Here is a 12,500-nt window from a genome sequence, read left to right on the forward strand (position 1 = left end):
TAAACCATTCTGATATTAGAAAAACAATAACATAAAATGTTGAGAATAAATGTGTTACATTTTACAAAAAAAAAAAAAATCTTTGTGTTTTGAGGTAAAAGTAAATCTCAATAAAAATCTAAATAAATGTTGAGAATAAACCAATTAAATTCACAAGGTTAAAAGCCATTATGTGTAAAGTAAAAAAAAACATTGTTAGGTTCATTCATTCATTCATCCATTTATCCATTCATTCACTCATTTAATCATTTTCTCATTCACTCACTTACTCACTCACTCATTTTTATTCATTTATTATTCATTTACCCAATCACTCACTAATTTATTTATTTATTCACTCACTCACTCACTCACTCACTCACTCACTCACTCACTCACTCACTCACTCACTCACTCACTCACTCACTCATTCATTCATTCATTCATTTAATCAATTCCACTCATTCATCCAAGTAAAAAAAAAAAAAAAAAAAGAATATATATATTGTTAGGTGCTCTCCAGGGCAGTGGTGCTGAATCTTTTGATGCAGACGGTAGAACTGCGAGAAACTGAATTCTAGTGTTGTACATAATTTTCATTAATTAATTAATTCATTCATTCATTAATACATTCACTCACTTACTCATTCATTTATTTATTCATTCATTCATTCATTCCACTCACTCATTTAAGTAATAAAACACTGCTAGGTGCTGTCCAAGGAAGTGGTGCTGAATCCGTTGATGTAGATGGTTGAACTGCTAGTAATTAAATTCTAGTTTTGTACATCATATAGTTAATTTATTCATTCATTTAGTAATTCACTCACTAACTCAATTACTCATTTATTTATTTACTCACTGACTCAAACACTCAGTCATTCACTCAGTCATTCACTCGCTCATTTATTCTTATATTCACACATTTATTCTTTTATTCACTCACTCATTAATTTATTAACACATTTAATAATGTATTCACCCACTCATTCACTTATTCACTTATTCATTCATTTATTTATTCACTCATTCACTCATTCATTCATTATTTCATTCAATCACTTACTTATTAATTAATTAATTTATTCATTCATTCCACTCACTCATTCAAGTAAAAAAACACTGCTAGGTGCTGTCCAAGGTAGTGGTGCTGAATCTGTTGATGTAGATGGTTGAACTGCTAGTAATTAAATTCTAGTTTTGTACATCATATAGTTCATTTATTCATTCATTCATTCACTCACTAACTCATTCACTCATTTATTAATTTACTCTCTGACTCAAACATTCAGTCATTCACTCATTTGTTCACTCGCTCATTTATTCTTATATTCACACATTTATTCTTTTATTCACTCACTCATTCATTAATTTATTTATAAATTAATTTATTAACACATTTAATAACGTATTCACCCACTCATTCATTCATTCATTCATTCATTCATTCATTCATTCATTCATTCATTCACTAACTCATTCACTCATTTATTCACTCGCTCATTCATTCTTATATTCACACATTTATTCTTTTATTCACTCACTCATTCATTAATTTATAAATTAATTTATTAACACATTTAATAACGTATTCACCCACTCATTCATTCATTCATTCATTCATTCACTAACTCATTCACTCATTTATTCACTCGCTCATTCATTCTTATATTCACACATTTATTCTTTTATTCACTCACTCATTCATTAATTTATTTATAAATTCATTTATTAACACATTTAATTCACCCACTTATTCACTTATTTATTTATTTATTCACTCACTCACTTATTCATTCATATAGTTACACATTTATTTACTCTATCGTCACTTAACCCCTTATTCATTCACTCATTCATTCATTCATTCATTCATTCATTCATTCATTCATTCATTCATTCATTCATTCATTCATTCATTCATTTATATATTCACAAAAGTATTCATTTATTCACTCACTCATTCATTTATTTATAAATTAATTTATACGCGCATTTATTTACTCATTTATTCATTTATTCATTCATTCATTCATTTATTCATAAAATCATTTATTCACACATTTATTCTATCACTCCTTATCCATTCATTCAAAAATTTATTTATTGTCACATTTATTTATTCACTCACTCATTTATTTATAAATTAATGTATTCACACATTTATTTACCCACTTATTCATTTTTATATTCACACATTTATTGTTTTATTCACTCACTCATTCATTCTCTTTTATTCATAAATTCATTTATTCACACATTAATTCATTTAATATATCACTCATGCATTTATTCAAAAATGTATTTATTCACACATTTATTTATTTATTTATTTATTCACTTATTAATTCATAAATTCATTTATTCACACATTTATTTATTTGTTTATTTATTTATTTATTCACTCACTCATTTATTCATAAATTCATTTATTTATACATGTATTTACTCACTCATTTATTTATAAATTCATTTATTCACCCACTCGCTCACTCACGCACACATTCATTCATTCATTCATTTAACTCAGATCTGCTCACAATTTTAACAGCAGCCTCATTTATTTCCATTACTCAATCTTTATCTTTATTCCAGCAACAATTCTGGCAGATGCTCACTTTCTGCCAAATACAGTTTACCTCCGGCTACCATCATTTTAATACCTCAGGAAGAGTCATTGTTCTGCAATATGGAGTCAGATTATATTGCCAGACTCTTCATCTGGGTTTAAAGTGGGTGTAAAACAGCGTCAGCTCTGAAGTTTGTGTGTTTTGGAGCTCTTGCTGCCCCGAGGTGAGTTTGGCAGCCGCAGCTCCTGCTAAATGAAGCTTGGTTAGAGAGGAAGCACCCTGTAATTAGCAGTAATCGCTCGTCAGCTGCATCGCCTACAGAGAAAATCAGAGAAACTGCTGCTTTTACTCGGCTCAGCATTAAGTTTCCAGGCGCTGAAACAATCACTGAAGCTGTTGTTCAAGTGCAGTTTGAGTTGGGTTCTATTCTTAATGTGAGCTTAGCTTAAAGCTTAGCTCACACTACACTGTAAAAATATCCATAAATTAGGATTTTTGTGTATGGTGTGATTCATGTTTTTACTTTGGTCCATTTATTTATGCTTTTGATGTGCATTATGGGAGCTGGATCTTTCTTTCAATAACATTTAAGCTGGAAAAGTTTGAAAAAGTGACTTTTATTAACATTTTTAATAGTTTGAAGCAGGGGTGCCCAAACTTTTTCTTATGAATGAACCCAACTTGATTAAGGGTGGTGGGTTGAAGCTAAATATACCAAACTGTATTGCACTAAAGTGTCCATGGTAACTTTCTAATTTATTAATAATAAAAATGTATAGATAAAAATACTTTGATTGTAATAATAGTTATACTTCTTACAATAAAACAATAAACAAATCTCATTTATAACACAATGCAGTTCAATGTTTTTTTATTTACAAAGAGGTATGCATGAAGTCAGCGGAGCTGCGGGATGCGGCGCCAGCCAAAAGTATAATTCCACCTTGGACACTGGCTAGACATTGAATTTTGGTCACCCGATATCACCTGACGTTTTTTTAGTCCATCTTGAACAAATTTTTTTTTTGTTTAAATTCTTATTTTATTCAATTCAATACAAGTCCTTGCGACAGAATCTCTTGTCGCTGTCTAATCGTATAACAATTTAACCTGCATTAAGCCAACAATCATTTTTAAAGGGGGCCTATTGTTTGGCAACAACCACAGACAGCCCTATGAGAAGCAGCCATCTGCTATTAGTGTTTCTGTACCATACCGGCCAAAGACTTAGAAGCATTAGAAATGTGCTGTTTTATGATGCACTTCTGAGTCACTTACTGTTGGAATATCGAATTAATTCCATGCGCGTCCAATAAAAAAAAGTCTGATGTTACAGCTTGGCATTTGGATGTTACCACTATGACGTCTGTCAGACGTAAGATTTTGGTAGCCATACCCAATGAATAAATGTCAGTATCTGACGTCAACATAACACTGGTTTAAAATGTTGAATTTTGGTCACTTTCCAACACAATCTAAAATCAACCAAATATCATTGTCATTTGGCTTGTTATTGGTGATCAGCTTTTTATAGTGTAATACTCACTCTTGAGTACTTTAGAAAGGGCTACTTTTTACTCATACTGTACTTTGAGTCATATTTACAACAGATACTTTTACTCTACTTGCACTACATTTTTAGGCAAGTAATGGTACTTTTACTTGAGTGATTTTTCAGTACTCTTTCCACCATTGCCTGTTACTAACCATAACATTACTAACTAGATTACTAAACTAAACTTCGATTACATACTAAACATTACTGAACGCGTTTTATTATTTCAGCAAATAGAATTGTAGAAATGTGGTTTTCCACCATTCACTGTGCTCTAAGTTTATGCAACTATGATGACTTCTGAGTCACTTACTGTTGGAATATCTAATCAATTCCATGCACAGTCAATAAAAAAGGTCAGGAGAGGTTTTTCTTTAAAAAATATTAGTAATTTATTGGATTGACGTTGGTTTAAGATGTTGGATCGATGTTGGATTTTGGCCACTTTCCAACACAACCTTAAATCAACCAAATATCATTGTCATTTGATTTGTTATTGGTGATCAGCTTTTTTACAGTATAATACTCCAGCCTGATCTCACAAGAAAACGTAAGTATTTTACGTTTGGCCAGTTTAGTGGCTAATTCGTACGAATTACGAGTTCAGTCGTACGAAATGGTACGATTTTAAAAAGGAGGTGTGGCACCTAACCCCACCCCTAACCCCAACCGTCATTGGGGGATGAGCAATTCGTACTAAATTGTACGAATTAGATCGTACGAATTCATTCGAATTAGCCACTAAATGAAAAAGTTACGAATTGCCGTGAGATTGTGTTGAATACTCACTACTCACTACTCTTGAGTACTTTAGAAAGGGCTACTTTTTACTCATACTTTAAGTCATATTTACAACAGATATGTTTACTCTACTTGCACTACATATTTAAGCAAGTAATGGTACTTTTACTTGAGTACTCTTTCCACCACTGCCTGTTACTAACCATTTGAATAACATTACTAACTAAACTAATCTTTGATTACTTGCTAAACATTACTGAACATGTTTTATTATTTCAGCAAATAGAATTGTAGAAATGTGGTATTCTACCATTCACTGTGCTCTCAAGTTCATCCAATTATGATGACCTCCGCTACTAAGATAACCTGAAATGTGAAAGGGGTCCATTATCCACGTTTGTATGTCTTTTTGGATAAATCGTCTGCTAAATGACTAAATGTAACTGAACACCATTTGTCTTCTTCTTCTGCTGTGTGTGTCTCAGTCAGTGTCCTCACTGGAGTCTGCCGGAGCTCTACCAGTCCTGCCTGATGCCCAGAGACTGTGTGCTGAGTGAGTGGAGCGAGTGGAGCTCCTGCTCGAAGACCTGCTCAGACCCCAAGGTCCCGCAGGGCTCTCGGTCCCGCAGCCGCCAGCTGACCCGCCTGCCTAGCGGAGGAGGCTTAGAGTGCCCACAGCTGGAGGAGAGCGAAGCCTGCGAGCCGGAGGGAGACTCAGTGCCACCCTGCGCCCTGTGAGTAGCATTCATTTATTTCAATATTAATAATATTAATAACAAAATATTGTGCATATGGCAATATATCTTTATCTTTAGTTTTATAGTGATAAAGATTTATTGTGGTATGGACATTCTGTTCAATTGACGCACAGTTTCTGTTAGGGCTGCGCAATGTGTCGCAGTTATGGAAATATTTATAAGTGCATATGGCTATATATCTTTGTTCATTTCTATACTTATAAAGATAAACAGGGTGTCCGCGGGCTCTTTAAAAGTATTAAAAGTTGATAAATCATGTAAAAAAATTTAGGGCCTTAAAAAAGAATTTAAAAAGTCTTTGCAAGGTATAAATTTTCATATAATTTTTGATTATGCAGTGTATGGTTGTATGCTAAAATTTGCCAGAATTAAATCTGTGAACATCAGGATGCTGTGAAGTTTATGAAATCAATGAAGTCCTACTAGATTTCACATCATGCTGCTTTTTTTACTGCAGTAAACAAGGCAACACCATTATTTCTGCAGTTCCATAGTCGAAAACGTGCTGAGTTAGCTAGATTTAATATATTTTCATTCAGTATATGAATAATGTTTTAGTTTTGGATTAGTTTCTTGCATTAAAATTTAATAAATATACTTTAAGTTACAATCTTGTTAGTGTTTCCTGTTGAAAGGTGATTATAAGGTCTTAAAATGTATGGAAAGTGTCTTAAAAAAAGGTCTAAATCCTGTATATACTCTGATAAAGATAAATTGTGATATGCACATTCAATTGATCCTATGCACAGTTTCAGCTGGGGCTACACGATATATTGGCATCAAACTATTGCAAATTTGAATATCACTATATGGGCCCTTTCATACACCCGGTGCATTAAGGCACAAGATGTGTATGGTGCAATTTGTTGGTGTTTTCAGACCAGCGCAACTATAATTTTCAAGTTTTGCGACTCGTTGTTAGGTTAGGTAAATGTTGTTAATGTTCTTAGGTTACTTACCGAATCCATTTGCGCTATTTGTGGACTCATGGGCGTGCTGGTCTATAAAGGAGGTGTGTTAAGGCGCATTGTTGGCGTGTTGCTATTTTGAGGAACTGAAATAGACCGCACCATTGACCAACTGAAAGCTGGTCTGAAGTCCAGCACAGAGCGTGTTAGTTATGTGCCTATGCAGGTAAAAACACTTACACATTGCTTAATACACACAGAATGTAAAGCAATACACAAATATCTATACATATGAAAAACAAATAAAGGATTAAAATCTTACAAAAATTATTATTTTCGACATAAATATAAAAAAACCTCTATGCCGCCTTCATCTCCCAGGTTTTTTTTTTTCTGTTTATTCATGACTACTTAGATTTGTAATGTTATTATTATTAGCAGCATTATTTATTGTTTGCATATTTACATTTAGTTTATTAAAAACAAGTAGGTGTTAGGATATAACTTCACACTTTTATTACATTGTTAATATTGTTCATTTATTTGTTTGCTGGAACTTAGAACTGAATTTAGAAATAGTTTTGAAACAAATTTTTGTGCTTAACAAACAAAATTAAATAAGTAGGCTAATGAGTGTCTTCAGTGGAGTGTGTACAACACTGTTTCCTCATCCACAAAAGTAAAGAGTAAAGTAAAGAGTTAAAGTAAAGAGTAAAGTAAAGAGTAAAGGAAAGAGTAAAAGTAAAGAGAAAGTAAAGAGGCCGAATGGAGGTGGCTCATTCTTTATCCTTGCTTTGCAGATGCTCTGTTTAACTGTTTTCTCACTAATGAAACGTTTAGTTTTTCCTCTTACAAAGTAAATAGCAAATGCGATTTGACATGACGCAACTGATTCTGAAAGAGAATGTGAAATGAGACTCTGATTGGTTTATTGCCTGTTATGCTCAAAACACACCCAGAACTCATTAAAAGAATAAGAACAACCCTGTTAGACCACGCTCTGCAGCGCAAACCATATTTTTTTCTATTGTTAAAACAGCGAAAGTGGATTTGGCCTTTAATGCTGTTGCGGCATGCTCTTTATACTTTGCGTTTAGTTAAAATGGAGCCCTATATTTTTATTTTTATTTCTATAGTGATAAAAATATGTATGTAGACATAGCACTTGCAGAATTTGTTAAAATGAGCATAATTTCAACAAAAAAACAGAGATCCTACAAAATGAGTGTTATGTTTTTAATCTACATAAATCCACACCCATATCACCCTGCAGCCCAAGACCGGTTACTTACTTAAGCTAAGCAGGGCTGAGCCTGGTCAGTACCTGGATGGGAGACCACTTGGGAAAACTATGTTGCTGTTGAAAGTGGTGTTAGTGAGGCCAGCAGGGGGCGCTCAACCTGTGATCTGCATGAGTCCTGATGCCCCAGTAAAGTAAAAGGGACACTACAATGGGCGCCATCTTTCGGATGAGACGTTAAATCGAGGTTCTGACTGGATCAAAAACAAAGCAAGCGAGAGATATCCGTGTGAATTTAATGAGATGTATTTAAGTGGATGCACTGAACCGTGAATGTCATAGTGCTGTGTGAACTTCTTGTATCGTGTTCTAGCCTTGAACTTTGTAAAGTTGTCTCTTCTGTGCAAACAAAGCTGTTTAAAATGCTCCTGTTGTGCTTTTTACACTTCCTGCTGTCTTTGGTGCCTACTGTTAAAAAAAGATCTGCATTTCTACAGAACACAAAGTCTTTTCAAAGCAAGTAAACACTCCTTCTGTAAGCACAGTTCTTTGAGCGAACCGTTCAAGTCCTGAGTTTTCTTCCAGGAACGTGCATGTCACAGTATCTCTTTAAATGGCTTCCATGTGTGTTTTTGACAGCTGAAGTAAAACTGTACTTAGTATAAAACTTACACTGTGTGCAAAGTCTGACAGTCAGGTGTGATGCTTTGTGTCTCTGTGTGCTCAGAAAATGATATATTAGAAGCTTAAACTTTAAACAAATGCAGATTATATTGTTGAGTGACTGCGGCGCAAGCTGTTAAAGCTCCACCTTCTTTTGGAAAAAAGGGCGGGGAGAAGCAACTCGGTTGCATTTAAAGTGACACATGCTAAACAATGTGCGTTTGCTTACACAAATAATGCCGAGTTTGGACTGCATGATTTTAGTCCTGATTTTGACTCCCCGACAGGTTTTGAGAAATCTCTGATAAATGCCTGAAATTGGTAAATCAGGCACAACAGGCAAATAGGTGCTCGTTCACGTGAGTAACACAGTGTGAACTATCAAAGACGCGATCTGAGAGAATCGCAGATGAGTCGCCGATCACAGACATAAGCTGCATTATCTTACACAGAAGCGACATTATGTTTATAATCATAAATCATTCCTGAGCAATCAAGAATCAATTAAGAATGGATGATGTTGAAAATATAGCTTTGATTCAAATAAATAAATTATATTTAAATATATATTATTATTAATGGAATAGTAAATAAAAAATGGAAATTCCTTCACTTGTTTGAGATTTTATTTATTTATTTTTTTTCTGTTGGACATATTTTAAAGAATGTTGGAGACTGGTAGCCATTGATTTTCATAATATTTATTTTTCCTTTATTTACATTTATTAATATCTTTGTGTTAGGAGATTTTGGATCCACTTGAGAGTGAATAATCAGTGAGTTAATGTTATTTTTTGGGGTGAACACATTACTTATTTACATTTAGTCATTTAGCAGACGTTTTTGTCCAAAGCGACTTACAATTAAGGAGGCATTCAGTGATTCAACTAGCGGAAGCAATACACACTAGGCTTGGGCGGTGTCCAAATTTTGAGACCGTCAAACCGCCTCCATATTTTACCCCGGTATCCGGTATTACCGGCGTAATAAAAAAAATTATGACGTAAGGCTCAGACAGCGTCACCAAACTGTTGGCTTGAGCCTAAACCATTCAGAAACTGAATACCTTCTATGCGACTTTAGGCAGAGAGAGAGAGAGAGAGAGAGAGAGAGAGAGAGAGAGAGAGAGAGAGAGAGAGAGAGAGAGAGAGAGAGAGAGACAGACAGACAGACAGACAGACAGACTTTCTCTGTCTTACACAAACACACACACATCTCTCCCGCGATTTATTCAGAAATTTACTCCCACACCGTAAGAAATCTGGCCGGCTCCCGCGGGAATGCAGAGAGCTGTAATCGGGCCATAAAAATTATACCCGATAGGTCCCGAGTCCGACACGTACATTTTGATTGACAGCTTTATAAAGCCCGAGCCCTTACAGCTCTAATGCATTTTTTCAAGAATGAGTCATTTATATGTTTTAACAGCATTTATTCATAACAAACGTAGACTATATCCCACTTGAAAGTTGGAACAAAGAAATAAAATAAGTCCTCTGTAACATCGTAACATCTCAGCACTCTATAGGTCTACATGCACTCAGCCTTTAAATTGGCCAACACACCAATGAAAAGAAATCTTGCTTAACAAATCAAATAAACTCTAAATGATGACGGGTATTTTGGCAGTAACTAAATTGAAGCTGAATATTAAAAGAATAATGCCACCATTAGTCTGTATACTCTGTCTACATTATGATTATATGGTTTAATTAATATTTATTTATAATTTAAAACCCTTTACTCACCAAGATTAGGCTACGTGTGTTTGTGGAGGAACATTATTAAATCCACTGGCTTTAGCGCAGTCTTGCGCTCATGTGCGTCCAGCAGCACTGAACACCGTTTCACTGCTACTGCTACAGGTCGAGATGCAGAGTTCTGATCTGGCTGATTTTGCAAGTTTTAGGTAGGATTGTTTATTCATCTTATACCAGTCAGGAACATGCATTTAATTTTCCATGACCGTAGTTTCAGGGTAGCGAGTGGCCTCGACATTTTACCTGTCAGCTTGCGGTTTAGGGCTCTACCGTAATACGCAGTGTATGAGCGACCGCTAAATACCTGCGGCTGGAATAACCGCTCTTTCTGACTGGCTTGACCGCCGTCAAAATTCTCTTTTTTTACTACTTCGTCATAATTTGCTTCACCTTTGCAGGGATGGATTTTAATGCAGGGATTTGGATTTTTTCGGGTCTCGCCGGGTTCGGGCAAAGATCTTCAGCTCTAATGCAGACCTCTTGTTCATATTAACCACGTCTCCCTTCTGTTCAGTCTAAACTGCCAAACTGCAGGACACTTTGAAGCGCGACTTGTCACGTCACGTCTCCCTGTCCCTCTCTCCCTCTCCCTCTCCCTCTCACCCTCTCCCCCTCCCTCTTCCTCTATCTCTCTCCTCCACACTGTCCCGTGATGACAACCACACACACGTTTTTTAGGCATTAAATAAAGGATATTTAATACTTTATGACGGTATAACGGTATTGAAACTGACACCGTTGCTATTTTTAGATCCCGCGGTATACCATAATACCGTAATATCGCCCAAGCCTAATACACACAAGTGCTAACTATACATAGGAGGTGTTCACACTCAGAAAAGTAAGCGCTAGAGTAAAGTGGTACTACAGGTGGTTTGTCAAACCCACTCACCTGCGTGAGGCACACCTAATAAGCGCAATGTTTCTTTTGTTTTAAGATGTGGAGCGATTATAAGAACATGCCTGGTGCAAATGTGCAAGACTGAGAGAGACCACTCGTCAATGTGAGGCACACTTCATAAATGGAGTGTTTCTGTTTTTTTGTTTCAAGAATTCAAGCTTAGCTCACGATTTATACATTTTGGCGTTCTCTCCCGGCAGAGAACCCTGAGCTCAAGGGATCCTTGGTCCCAGGGCTCTCTCCTTTTCGCAAAGCAAGGGGAGATTGAGCTCAGGTCGATCTCAAAACTCCTGCTCAGCTGAGGCTAAGGTGAACTTCCTGAGAAAAAGACATTTAGGAAAAGAGACCTAGGCTAATTTTGTCTATAATATAGAGCATATTTGGATGGTGGGAGGAAACCAAGGAACCCGGGGGAAACCTACGCGGACACAGGGAGAACATGCAAACTCATTCTGGATAAAGCTGGAGGAGGGGGGGTTTCTTTCAGATGAAGATGAAAAGACGTGACGTGGGATCCTTTGATTGGAGGATCATGATTAGCTAATGTAGGCCAGCTGGGTCAATCATGAGCACGTGCTACTCTCAAAATTAGTTTAATATTAAACTTCACTTAAAGATATGGAGTAATGGTAAGAGTGTGCCTGGTGCAAATGTGCAAAACTGAGAGAGATGTAGGAGTAAGTTTTCTACAGGTGGTTTGTCAAGCCCACTCATCTGTGTGAGGCACTCTTCATAAATGCAGTGTTTCTTTTGCTTTTTATTTCAAGAATTCACGCTTAACTCATGATTCATAAATGATGGCGTGCTGTCCCAGGAGAGAACCCTGAGCTCAAGGGATCCTCGGACCTAGGGCTCCCTCCCTTTTGCAGGGCGAGAGGAGATTGAGCTCAGGTCGATCTCAAAACTCCTCCACAGCTGAGGCTAAGGTGAACTTCCTGAGAAAAAGACATTTAGGAAAAGAGACTTAGGCTAATCTTGTCCATAATATAGAGCATATCTGAACGGTGGGGAAACCCACGCGGACACGGGGAGAACATGCAAACTCCGTGCAGAAATACCAGATGGCCCAGCGAGGATCCTGAGCCAGTGGTATTCTTGCTGTGAGGCAACAGTGCTAGTCACTGGGCCGCCGGGCTGCCCATTCTAGACAAAGCTGGAGGAAGGGGGCTTTCTTTCAGACGAAAATAAAAAGACGTGACTTGGTATCCTTTGATTGGAGAATCATGATTAGCTAATGTAGGCCAGCTGGGTCAATCATGAGCATGTGCTCCTCTCGAAATCAGTTTAATATTAAACTTCACTTTAAGATATGGAAGAACATGCCTGGTGCAAATGTGCAAAACTGAGAGAGATGTAAGAGTGTGTTTTCTACAGGTGGTTTGTCAAGCCCACTTACCTGTATGAGGCACACTCAGAGTTGATAAT

The 12,500-nt window shown here is 36.2% G+C and overlaps 2 protein-coding genes across 21 annotated transcripts in view; one reads left to right on the plus strand and one right to left on the minus strand.

The window, feature by feature from the left end:
* Nucleotides 1-12,500, minus strand: part of LOC147840426 (uncharacterized) — a 362,844-nt gene that overhangs the window by 146,771 nt on the left and 203,573 nt on the right. The window lies entirely within an intron of this gene.
* The window catches only part of thsd7ab (thrombospondin, type I, domain containing 7Ab), a 279,181-nt gene that overhangs the window by 108,002 nt on the left and 158,679 nt on the right, over nt 1-12,500 (plus strand). For all 19 annotated transcript variants that reach the window (XR_015510182.1, XR_015510188.1, XR_015510184.1 and 16 more), the window contains 1 exon segment: nt 5,331-5,579. Coding sequence is in view for 5 of the 19 variants with exons in the window: in XM_087284994.1 (XP_087141120.1) it covers nt 5,331-5,579 (249 nt within the window). In the remaining 14 variants the exon portion in view is untranslated.

The sequence above is a fragment of the Danio rerio genome, chromosome 16, assembly GCF_052040795.2.
Source record: "Danio rerio strain M-AB ecotype USA chromosome 16, GRCz13ab, whole genome shotgun sequence".
Classification (NCBI taxonomy): Eukaryota; Metazoa; Chordata; class Actinopteri; order Cypriniformes; family Danionidae; genus Danio; species Danio rerio.